General features: G+C 43.2%; 1 protein-coding gene across 3 annotated transcripts in view; it reads left to right on the top strand.

The window, feature by feature from the left end:
* Positions 1–12813, top strand: part of LOC126108811 (peroxisomal carnitine O-octanoyltransferase) — a 234135-nt gene that overhangs the window by 206740 nt on the left and 14582 nt on the right. For all 3 annotated transcript variants that reach the window (XM_049914177.1, XM_049914175.1, XM_049914176.1), the window contains exons 12-13: positions 1321–1440; positions 11745–11946. In XM_049914177.1, the coding sequence (XP_049770134.1) occupies positions 1321–1440; positions 11745–11910 (286 nt within the window). In that variant the 3' untranslated portion in view covers positions 11911–11946. The remainder of the gene's footprint in view (positions 1–1320; positions 1441–11744; positions 11947–12813) is intronic.

The following is a 12813-nucleotide window of genomic DNA, read 5'->3' as shown; positions in this document are numbered from 1 at the left end:
TTTACAAAATTACGTTTCAAATTTCAGTACAGTTAATACAAGTATTCCAATGAAATACCTGGTGCTAGAAATCCAAAATAATCCTTTTACTTGCAGAAAGTCTATAGTATGACAGGAATATATAGAATGGCTCAAAACCCATGTGGATGTGAGAGAACCACATGGATTTGTAAATTTGTTTCAATAAGAGGTGAATGAACAGAATGATGATATGTGGGACAGGACAATGACAGAATGAACTGACCTGTTGTTGTTGTTGTCTTCAGTCCTAAGACTGGTTTGATGCAGCTCTCCATGCTACTCTATCCTGTGCAAGCTTCTTCATCTCCCAGTACGTACTGCAACATACATCCTTCTGAATCTGCTTAGTGTATTCATCTCTCGGTCTCCCTCTACGATTTTTACCCTCCACGCTGCCCTCCAATACTAAATTGGTGATCCCTTGATGCCTCAGAACATGTCCTACCAACTGATCCCTTCTTCTAGTCAAGTTGTGCCACAAACTCCTCTTCTCCCCAATTCTATTCAATACCTCCTCATTATTTATGTGATCTACCCATATAATCTTCAGCATTCTTCTGTAGCACCACATTTCGAAAGCTTCTATTCTCTTCTCATTTAAACTATTTACCGTCCACGTTTCACTTCCATTCTTGGCTACACTCCATACAAATACTTTCAGAAACGACTTCCTGACACTTAAATCTATACTCGATGTTAACAAATTTCTCCTCTTCAGAAATGCTTTCCTGGCCATTGCCAGTCTACATTTTATATCCTCTCTACTTCGACCATCATCAGTTATTTTGCTCCCCAAATAGCAAAACTCCTTTACTACTTTAACCGTCTCATTTCCTAATCTAATTCCCACGGTATCACCCGGTTTAATTCGACTACATTCCATTATCCTAGTTTTGCTTTTGTTGATGTTCATCTTATATCCTCCTTTCAAAACACTGTCCATTCCGTTCAACAGCTCTTCCAAGTCCTTTGCTGCTCTGACAGAATTACAATGTCAGAACTGACCTATAGTGTAAAATGAAAATTGCATTACTGAAATAAACGAAAACCTATAAAGAACTGATCACTACCCCAGACACCCGTAAAACTGTGGTCGATTTCCGAATCGTGACACGAAATACGCTTTTCTCGGGTCAGCCACCAGAACACGCTGTGTAAATTCCAGATTAGTGCGCCGAGCTAACCTTTCACTGTCGATAGGTGTCTGCCTCGGGAATACGGAATGGTACACTTGACAGATCCGTTTGTAGTACAGTAATCTGAACTCGAGTGAATTAATACCTCCTCTGTTTGGCACAGCGGCGGCAACGGGAACTTCGTGCTGTCGACGAGCCTGGTGGGCTACACGCCGGTCAGTGGGGGCGTCGCGCCCATGTGCCTCGACGGCTACGGCTGCTTCTACAGCATCACGGCAAGCAGGTGAGCAGAGGAGCGACACGGTGTCTCTTGTGGGCTGCTGCGGCTGCAACCGCACTCGCACTGGTCGCTGCAGAGTGATTTCGTATCTGTGGCTGAACCTATTCGTAGTTCCCTTAATGTGTTACACACTGCCAATTACAAGGTCTGTTCAAAAAATTCTGGAATATTTGTGACTTCGCATCTACATCTACATCCATCTACATCCATACTCCGCAAGCCACCTGACGGTGTGTGGCGGAGGGTACCTCGATTACCTCTATCGGTTCCCCCTTCTATTCCAGTCTCATATTGTTCGCGGAAAGGAAGATTGTCGGTATGCCTCTGTGTGGGCTCTAATCTCTCTGACTTTATCCTCACGGTCTCTTCGCGAGATATACATAGGAGGGAGCAATATACTGCTCGACTCCTCGGTGAAGGTATGTTCTCGAAACTTCAACAAAAGCCCGTAATGAGCTACTGAGCGTCTCTCTTGCAGAGTCTTCCACTGGAGTTTATCTATCATCTCCGTAACGCTTTCACAATTACTAAATGATCGTGTAACGAAGCGCGCTGCTCTCCGTTGGATCTTCTCTATGTCTTGTATCAACCCTATCTGGTACGGATCCCACACTGCTGAGCAGTATTCAAGCAGTGGGCGAACAAGCGTACTGTAACCTACTTCCTTTGTTTTCGGATTGCATTTCCTTAGTATTCTTCCAATGAATCTCAGTCTGGCATCTGCTTTACCGACGATCAACTTTATATGATCATTCCATTTTAAATCACCTCTAATGCCTACTCCCAGATAATTTATGGAATTAACTGCTTCCAGTTTCTGACCTGCTATATTGTAGCTAAATGATAAGGGATCTTTCTTTCTGTGTATTCGCAGCACATTTCACTTGTCTACATTGAGATTCAATTGCTATTCTCTGCACCATGTGTCAATTCGCTGCAGATCCTCCTGCATTTCAGTACAACTTTCCATTGTTACAACCTCTGTATCTACTAGAGCATCATCTGCAAAAAGGCTCAGTGAACTTCTGATGTTATCCACAAAGTCATTTATGTATATTGTCAATAGCAACGGTCCTACGACACTCCCCTGCGGCACACCTGAAATCACTTCAGAAGTCTTCTCTCCATTGAGAATGACATGCTGCGTCCTGTTATCTAGGAACTCCTCAATCCAATCACACAATTGGTCTGATAGTCCATATGCTCTTAGCTTTGTTCATTAAATGACTGTGGGGAACTGTATCAAACCCTTGCGGAAGTCAAGAAACACGGCATCTACCTGGAACCCATGTGTATGGCCCTCTGAGTCTCGTGGAGCATTGATTGTGTGTTGGAGCAAAATTCAGTTAGCATCCCTATACACGCCTGTGTTAAATGTGTAACTGACGGAAGTTTAATTGTTGTATGTCTGTTAGTTATTGTCTAGTGCTGCATTAAATAGAAGGGTGTGTCACACAGTTTTGCAGATTTTAAGTTGACAAGAATCTACATTAAATTTTGCGTGAAACTCGAGAAAACCTGTACAGAGACACACCAAATTGCATAGGAAGCCTTTAGTGATGAGTGCTTAAGTTGTGTTGAAATTCTTCACACGGTTGCAAAATTGCCAGTCGGAAGTTAAAGATGACTCTTGTCGAGGAACCCTTTCGACGTCCATCTACGGTGCTCGTGCGACAAATGTCAACAAAACTGTGCACCCTAATTGAAGACCGACCGTCTGCTAAAGTATATAATATTTCAGTTGGATCGTTTCATGAAATCCCGACACACCACCGTGTTGCCACCAAGTTCGACCACAGCTTACCAGTCGAGACCAGAAAGACCTTCGCTTTGCAGTCTGTCCAGAGCTTTTGGATCGCACAAATGAAAACGAAATGTTCTTTAAAAGAATCACATCTGGTGATGAGATGTGGGTCCACAAGTATGATGTTGACACTGAGGTTTAGTTTTCACAGTGGGTCGAGAAAGGTTCTCTGAGACCAAAAAAAGAGCTACAGGTCAGGTCAAATGTCAAAGTCGTGCTGATAGTTTTCACTGACTTTGAAGGATAAGTTCATCATGAATTTGTGCCACAGGGAGAAACTGTTAATTGATGGTACTTTTGGGATATGTTGTGATGCCTGCAAGAAAATATGAGTATGAAGTAGCCTGAAATTTGGTGAGACAATTTATGGTTCTTGAAGTATGCTAATGCAACCACACATTCATTCCTTTTGGTGCACAACTATTCCACAAAAAAAATCAAATGACTGTGGTGCCTCATCGTCCATACTCTCAAGTCTTGGTCACTGCAGACTTTTTTTTATTTCCAAAGTTGGAAACCTCATTGAAAGGATGAGGATTTTCTACAGTTGGCAAGATTCTCTCTAGATAGATGGAAAAGGGCACAGGTCATCCCAGTTTCCAAGAAGGGACGTCGAACAGATGTGCAGAACTATAGACCTATATCTCTAACGTCGATCAGTTGTAGAATTTTGGAACACGTATTATGTTCGAATATAATAACTTTTCTGGAGACTAGAAATCTACTCTGTAGGAATCAGCATGGGTTTCAAAAAAGATGATGGTGTGAAACCCACCTCGCACTATTCGTCCACGAGACTCGGAGGGCCATAGGCATGGGTTCCAAGGTAGATGCCGTGTTCCTCGACTTCCGCAAGGCATCTGACACAGTTCCCCACAGTCGTTTAATGAACAAAGTAAGAGCATATGGACTATCAGACCAATTGTGTGATTGGATTGAGGAGTTCCTAGATAACAGGACGCAGCATGTTATTCTCAATGGAGAGAAGTCTTCCGAAGTAAGAGTGATTTCAGGTGTGCCACAGGGGAGTGTCGTAGGACCGTTGCTATTCACAATATACATAAATGACCTTGAGGGTGACATCGGAAGTTCACTGAGGCTTTTTGCAGATGATGCTGTGGTGTATCGAGAGGTTGTAACAATGGAGAATTGTACTGAAATGCAGGAGGATCTGCAGAGAATTGACGCATGGTGCAGGGAATGGCAATTGAATCTCAATGTAGACAAGTGTAATGTGCTGCGAATACACAGAAAGAAAGATCCCTTATCATTTAGCTACAAAATAGCAGGTCAGCAACTGGAAGCAGTTAATCCCATAAATTATCTGAGAGTAGGCATATTCCATGTGTAAGTGTATCAGGGAATGTGTAGGGTCTGCAATGTAACTGTTAAATAATTTAGTTAGATGTGAATGTGTTGAGGTGAACTACCTTAGCCAGAAATTTGCTATTTTATCTTTTCCAGGAGCTTTCCAATTGTGCGTAGAATTAATTGCTCGGGTGACTTCATGTTCAAAATTATCACTTGAGGCATTTGTGGTATCATCTTGTATGAGTCTGTTTCTGCTTGTATCCACCGTGCATGCCTGTTATGTTGTACCGGGTTTGACCATGTGTTGTTCCAGAAGTGTTCCATGTCTGTTATGTTTGGTGGGTTGTCTATTTGAATATGTGTGTTATCTATTGTCTGATAAAATTTCTTTTGGTTTGTGTTGAATGTTTGGTTTTGTTTCCTTCTATTTTCACTTTTTTTGTATCTTCTAAGTCGTTTGGCCAATGCTTGTAATTTCTGCTTCTTTTCATCTAATTGCTCTATCGCTTCTTGTTGTGAGATGTTACCTAACCTTTTTCGTTTTTTGTCTGATATTTCATTTCTTATAAATTGTGTTAGCTGTCCAATGTCTTTTCTCAGTTTTTCTATTCTGATCTGTAGCATTTGTTGCCATGCTGGTTTTGTGGGTTTCTTCTGTGTGTTGGTTTGTTCTGATCTCTGCCTAGTGTGTATATTTAGTGTAGTGAGTGCTCCTTTATAAACCAGTAGTGGTAACTCTTCCATAGTTGTATTTTCATTTATTTTGTTGTGTATGATTGTGTTGATAGTTGTTATTGTTGTTTCGACTTGTGGGTTATTTGGTGGTCTATGCAAGAATGGTCTAATGTCTGTATTTGTGTCTTTGTATTCTATATATGTCAGCAGAAATTTTTCTTCTATATCTAACATGTTCTATTTGTGCTTGTTCTGGTGGCTGTCTTAAGATTTCGTTTTCCTCTGATTGTTTAATTGGTGTGTGTTGTTCTTTGTTTGTTTGCCCTGGGATGTTTGAGTTCATTAGTGTATTTTCTTCTTCTTCTTCTTCTGATTGCACATTATTTTGTTCCAGTATTTGTTGTACTTGTTGTTTGATGTTTTCTAATTCTGACTGGGGTATCCTGTTATTTTTGATTATTACACGGACCTGATCAGCTAATCGTTGTTCTGTTAAAAATTTTATTTCTGGGTATCTGGTAATAAATTTTGTGTATACTTGTGATCTGTATCCAGTTGTGTTGGTTCCTAAGTTTGTTGCCTGGTAATAACAGAACATGAAGTGTCGGTTAACTTCATCTGACCGTCTCATCCTCTGTCTCTGTTTTCCTTCTAGAGTGGTTTCAGGAAGCATATCCTGCAAAACACCTCTATTTGGATTTAAATCGTTTTCCGTGTGACTAGCAGTGTCGTTACCATTGTGGGCGGGCATAGGGTTCAAGCGTCGTCCCCGACCATGACGGCGCTTGTCCGAGGCTTCTTTAGTTCTGTCCTGAACCAACTAATCACACTAAAAGGGGGGTTAGCCCTATTAGTGGTTTGTTCTTTTCGTCGCCTTTTATGACTGGCAGAACATACCAAAGGCCTATTCTTTTTCCGGACCTCCATGGGGTTTATTATTATTATTATTATTATTATTATTATTATTATTATTTTTGCTAGTACCCCATTGCTTATCTTAAAAGATAGGTTAAGGAAAGGCAAACCTACATTTATAGCATTTATAAACTTAGAAAAAGCTTTTGACAATGTTGACTAGAATACTGTCTTTGAAATTCTAAAGATAGGGCTAAAATACACAGAGCTAGAGGCTATTTACATCTTGTAAAGAAATCAGACAGCATTTACAAGAGTCGAGGTGCGTGAAAGGGAAGCAGTGTTTGAGAAGGGGGTGAGAGACAATTGTTCTTCGGTCTGTACTTTGATCAAGAAGTAAAGAAACAAAAGAAGAATTTGGAGAAGGGATTGAAGTTCAGGAAGAAGAAATAAAAACATTCAGGTTTGCCAATGACATAATTCTGTCACCGACAGCAAAGGACTTGGGAGAGCAGTTGAATGGTATAGACGCTGTGTTGAAAGGAGCATATAAGACAAACATCACCAAAAGCAAGATAAGGATATTGGAATGTAGACAAATTAAATCAGGTGATGCTAAGGGAATTAGGTTAGGAAATAAAGACACTTAAAGCCGGCCGGGGTGGCCAAGCGGTTCTTGGCCCTACAGTCTGGAACCGCGTGACCACTACGGTCGCAGGTTCGAATCCTGCCTCGGGCATGGATGTGTGTGATGTCCTTAGGTTAGTTAGGTTTAAGTAGTTCTAAGTTCTAGGGGACTGATGACCTCAGATGTTTAGTCCCATAGTGCTCAGAGCCATTTGATTTTTAAGACACTTAAAGTAGTAGATACGTTTTGCTATTTGGGCAGCTAAATAACCGATGATGGCCAAAGTAGAGATGATACAAAATGTAGACTAGCGATGGCAAAATTTGTTAACATCAAATATAGATTTAAGTTTTAGGAAATCTTTCCTGAAGGTATTTGTCTGAATTGTAGTTGTGTATGGAAGTGAAAGATTTATCATAAACAGTTTAGAAAAGAGGAGAATAGAAGCTTTTTAAATGCAATGCTACAGAACAGTGCTGAAGGTTAGATAGGTAGATCATGAAACTGATGAGGAAGTAATAAATGAAAAGCACCAGTTTGCTTTTGCTCTACAATATTACTTTTATTGTTAACCGGTTTTTGGCTTGCAAGGCCATCTTCAGACATTTACTGAGTATTATCACCAAAGAAGTTAAAATGTTTGCAAACAGCATTGGAAGAGAAGTAACACGTCTAGACTGAAGTAGAAACAGACATAGCAACTAGGCTGGCTGAACATGAACGCAGCTGGAGGTTGCAGAATTTCCACTCTGCATTTGCTGTGCATGTACTGATTGAGGGTCACAACTACCAGCCAGTGTCCCGTGTACTTCACTTAGCAAACAAAGGCCTAAAACTCAACCTACTGGAAGCCCTGGAAATTAACAAACATCTTGCTCACAGTCCAGATCTCATCCCAAATGACCAGAGACAGCTCAACACTTCTTCTCTCCTAAACTTCATATAATCATCTCTGTTGTTTATTACTTCCCACACTGTCTCTTCCTACATATTCCCATTTTCCTGTATTCATTAAGTTCTTTTGTTTTGTTCAAGTTGTCTTTGTATTCCACATAGACTGTAGTTTCTGTAGTTATGGCTTTATTTTAACTGGTACTTGTATTACTGTCCATGTTTAACACCCTTTGTAGTTATCTCATCTGTTCATACACTACTGGCCATTAAAATTGCTACACCAAGAAGAAATGCAGATGATAAACGGGTATTCATTGCACAAACATATTATACTAGAACTGACACATGATTACATTTTCACGCAATATGGGTGCATAGATCCTGAGAAATCAGTACCCAGAACAAACACCTCTGGCCGTAATAACGGCCTTTTTACGCCTGGGCATTGAGTCAAACAGAGCTTGGATGGCGTGTACAGGTACAGCTGCCCATGCAGCTTCAACACGATACCACAGTTCATCAAGTGTAGTGACTGGCGTATTGTGACGAGCCAGTTGCTCGGCCACCATTGATCAGACGTTTTCAATTGGTGAGAGATCTGGAGAATGTGCTGGCCAGGGCAGTAGTCTGTATCCAGAGAGGCCCATACAGGACCTGCAACATGTGGTCGTGCATTATCCTGCTGAAAAGTAGGGTTTCACAGGGATCGAATGGAGGGTAGAGCCACGGGTCGTAACACATCTGAAATGTAACGTCCACTGTTCAAAGTGCCGTCAATGCAAACAAGTGGTGACAGAGACCAATGGCACCCCATACCATCACGCCGGGTGATACGCCAGTATGGTGATGGCGAATACACGCTTCCAATGTGCGTTCACTGTGATGTCGCCAAACACAGATGTGACCATCATGATGCTGTAAACAGAACCTATATTCATCCGAAAAAATGACGTTATGTCATTCGTGCACCCAGGTTCGTCGTCAAGTACACCATTGCAGCCGCTCCTGTCTGTGATGCAGCTTCAAGGGTAACCGCAGCCGTGGTCCATGCTGATGGTCCATGGTGCTGCAAACGTCGTTGAATTGTTCATGCAGATGGTTGTTGTCTTGCAAACGACACCATCTGTTGACTCGGCGTTCGAGACATGGCTGCACGATCCATTACAGCTATGCGGATAAGATGCCTGTCATCTCGACTGCTAGTGGTACAAAGCCATCGGGATCCAGCACGGCGTTCCGTATTACCTTCCTGAACACACCGATTCCATATTCTGCTAACAGTCATCGGATCTCAACCAACTCGAGCAGCATGATACGATAATCCACTATCGTGATAGGCCACAATCCGACCTTTATCAAAGTCGGAAATGTGATGGTACGCATTTCTCCTCCTTACACGAGGCATCACAACGACGTTTCACCAGGCAACGCCAGTCAGTTACTGTTTGTGTTTGAGAAATCGGTTGGAAACTTTCCTCAGGTCAGCACGTTGTAGCTGTCTCCACTGGCACCAACCTCGTGTGAATGCTCTGAAAAGCTAGTCATTTGCATATCACAGCATCTTCTTCCTGTCGGTTAAATTTCGCGTCTGTAGCATGTCATCTTCGTGGTGTAGCAATTTTAATGGCCAGTAGTGTATTTTACTTTGTTCATTTATTTAATGCAAACTGTTACACAGCCACTGTTTCGATTATAATTTTAATGTTAAAATGCAGTAACACCACACTCTCAAAGATTGCATTTACTGTAAGTTCCCTCAAACGCCTCCATTTTCCTGCATTTATTTATTTCTGTTTATCTTATTGATATTGCTTAAGTTCTTTATGTATTCTGTAGTTACATTGATAATTGCCTCTTCTTTTAATTAGTTTGTGTATTACTCTCCATGTTTCATACCTCCTGATGTAGCCTTGTGTACTACCAATTTTATTTTATTAGTTTGGTTTATTAATAGAAACTGTTATGTGGGCATGCTATTCCTATTTTGTCTTAAAGGGTTTCCTGTCTACTCCATTGTTATTTATATACTGTTCAGTTTTTACTTTTTCATTGCATTACCACCACACTGTCAAAGATGTTACTTACTGTATGTTTCTACTTCAGTCTCGACGTGTTACTTCTTGTCAAGTGTTGTTTGCTAACATTGTAACTGCTTTGGTGACAATACTCAGTAAATGTCTGAAGATGGCCTCGTAAGCCAAAAACCGGTTAACAATAAAAGTAATATTGTAGAACAAAAGCAAACTGGTGCTTTTAATTTATTATAATGTTGTTCTACCAAGAAGTGAAAGAAGATTCTGTTAACACAATGACGGGGTACTGAATAGAACTGGGGAAGAAAGAAATCTGTGGCACAACTTGACTAAAAGAAGGGATTGGTTGATAGGACACATTCTGAGATGTGTGGAGGGTAGGAATTGTACAGGGAGACCAAGAGATGAATAGAATAAGCAGATTCAGAAGTATGTAGGTTGGGTTAGTTACACTCCTGGAAATTGAAATAAGAACACCGTGAATTCATTGTCCCAGGAAGGGGAAACTTTATTGACACATTCCTGGGGTCAGATACATCACATGATCACACTGACAGAACCACAGGCACATAGACACAGGCAACAGGGCATGCACAATGTCGGCACTAGTACAGTGCATATCCACCTTTCGCAGCAATGCAGGCTGCTATTCTCCCATGGAGACGATCGTAGAGATGCTGGATGTAGTCCTGTGGAACGGCTTGCCATGCCATTTCCACCTGGCGCCTCAGTTGGACCACCGTTCGTGCTGGACGTGCAGACCGCGTGAGACGACGCTTCATCCAGTCCCAAACATGCTCAATGGGGGACAGATCTGGAGATCTTGCTGGCCAGGGTAGTTGACTTACACCTTCTAGAGCACGTTGGGTGGCACGGGATACATGCGGACGTGCATTGTCCTGTTGGAACAGCAAGTTCCCTTGCCGGTCTAGGAATGGTAGAACGATGGGTTCGATGACGGTTTGGGTGTACCGTGCACTATTCAGTGTCCCCTCGACGATCACCAGTGGTGTACGGCCAGTGTAGTAGATCGCTCCCCACACCATGATGCCGGGTGTTGGCCCTGTGTGCCTCGGTCGTATGCAGTCCTGATTGTGGCGCTCACCTGCACGGCGCCAAACACGCATACGACCATCATTGGCACCAAGGCAGAAGCGACTCTCATCGCTGAAGACGACACGTCTCCATTCATCCCTCCATTCACGCCTGTCGCGACACCACTGGAGGCGGGCTGCACGATGTTGGGGCGTGAGCGGAAGACGGCCTAACAGTGTGCGGGACTGTAGCCCAGCTTCATGGAGACGGTTGCGAATGGTCCTCGCCGATACCCCAGGAGCAACAGTGTCCCTAATTTGCTGGGAAGTGGCGGTGCGGTCCCCTACGGCACTGCGTAGGATCCTACGGTCTTGGCGTGCATCCGTGCGTCGCTGCGGTCCGGTCCCAGGTCGACGGGCACGTGCACCTTCCGCCGACCACTGGCGACAACATCGATGTACTGTGGAGACCTCACGCCCCACGTGTTGAGCAATTTGGCAGTACGTCCACCCGGCCTCCCGCATGCCCACTATACGCCCTCGCTCAAAGTCCGTCAACTGCACATACGGTTCACGTCCACGCTGTCGCGGCATGCTACCAGTGTTAAAGACTGCGATGGAGCTCCGTATGCCACGGCAAACTGGCTGACACTGACGGCGGCGGTGCACAAATGCTGCGCAGCTAGCGCCATTCGACGGCCAACACCACGGTTCCTGGTGTGTCCGCTGTGCCGTGCGTGTGATCATTGCTTGTACAGCCCTCTCGCAGTGTCCAGAGCAAGTATGGTGGGTCTGACACACTGGTGTCAATGTGTTCTTTTTTCCATTTCCAGGAGTGTATTTGGGGATGACGAGGTTTTGCAGGAAAGAGTAGCGTGGAGAGCTGCATCAGACCAGTCTTTGGACTGAAGACCATAACAAAAACATTATTTATTGTTGTTCTTGTTGTTATTATTATTATTATTATTAGTAGTAGTAGTAGTAGTAGTAGTAGTAGTAGTATTGTTGTCATTGTACTTGTTGTTATCGATACTCGGTCAGCACCTCCTGACCTGCGTTTTGTTTTGCCGCAGCATTCAGTTCACAGTTCTGGTGTTCCGGGCGAGCAGAGAGACGTCGGGCAGTAAGTTCTGCACGGCCTTGGCACGCTCCCTGGACGACGTGGCACGGGTCCTCGGCCCAGCGCCGCATCTTGCCACGAAGGATAGTACCGCCACCGTCCCGTCCGCCAAGCTGTGACACTGTGGGGAACTGTGATGGATCAAACTGTACAAGGTACTGAAACATGGGTTGCATCACTTGTATTATTTTAATAGATAGTAAGGTAACAATTGTCCAAGGACGTATGTAGAACCTGCGAAACTGGAGACATACCATCATTTGGGAAAACATCATACAGTCAATCTGGAAGATAACATGGGCAGATAATGCTAGAATTGTTGCACAATCAGCTTGTGATCTAAACTTCCTGACAGGAATAACATTCAGAAGAATGGAATAGAAAATTCATCAACAGCCAATTCATTCATTTGGCGATGTGGCCTCTTTGAGTCGGCGTGCAATGTAGGATCCCTGCAGGTACCTCCATTTCTGTTGATATTGAGGTTCTCATTGCCACTTCAATCTGGCTGTCTTTTGTAGGTCTCTTTTCCACCTGTCCGATGTTCTTCTCCTCAGTTTCTTTTGCCAAATTGGGTCCAATCCAATATTTGTTTTGACCTCCTGCCATGTTTTCTTCCAGCGACACGACCAGCTCACTGCCATTTCGAGATATTCACTCTTTCTATCGAGTGAGGTGGGCAGCAGTTAGCACCTGTACTCGCGTTTGGCAGACCATCCAGGTTTAGGTTTACGGTACTTCCTTAAATCGCTCCAGGCAAATGCCGGGAGGGGTCCTTTGATAGGGCACGGCCAATTTCCTTTCCCATCCTTGACCTCCGTCTCTAATGACCTCGATGTCAACGGGATATTAAACTCAATCTTCCTTTGTTTGTTCTTTCCTTCTTTCCGCTCTTTCCAATATATCTCTTGCCTTTGTTTTCTGTCTGATGTCAGTTGCTCTGTTTCTCTCTTTCTTTCACAAGCTGCGACATTGTTGCGAATAAAACAGTGACCCGCATATACAATAAGTTTCCTTTAATT

The sequence above is a fragment of the Schistocerca cancellata genome, chromosome 11 (assembly GCF_023864275.1).
Source record: "Schistocerca cancellata isolate TAMUIC-IGC-003103 chromosome 11, iqSchCanc2.1, whole genome shotgun sequence".
NCBI lineage: Eukaryota > Metazoa > Arthropoda > Insecta > Orthoptera > Acrididae > Schistocerca > Schistocerca cancellata.
Note: the sequence above shows the minus strand (reverse complement) of the source record. Positions and strands in the feature narration are given on the sequence as shown.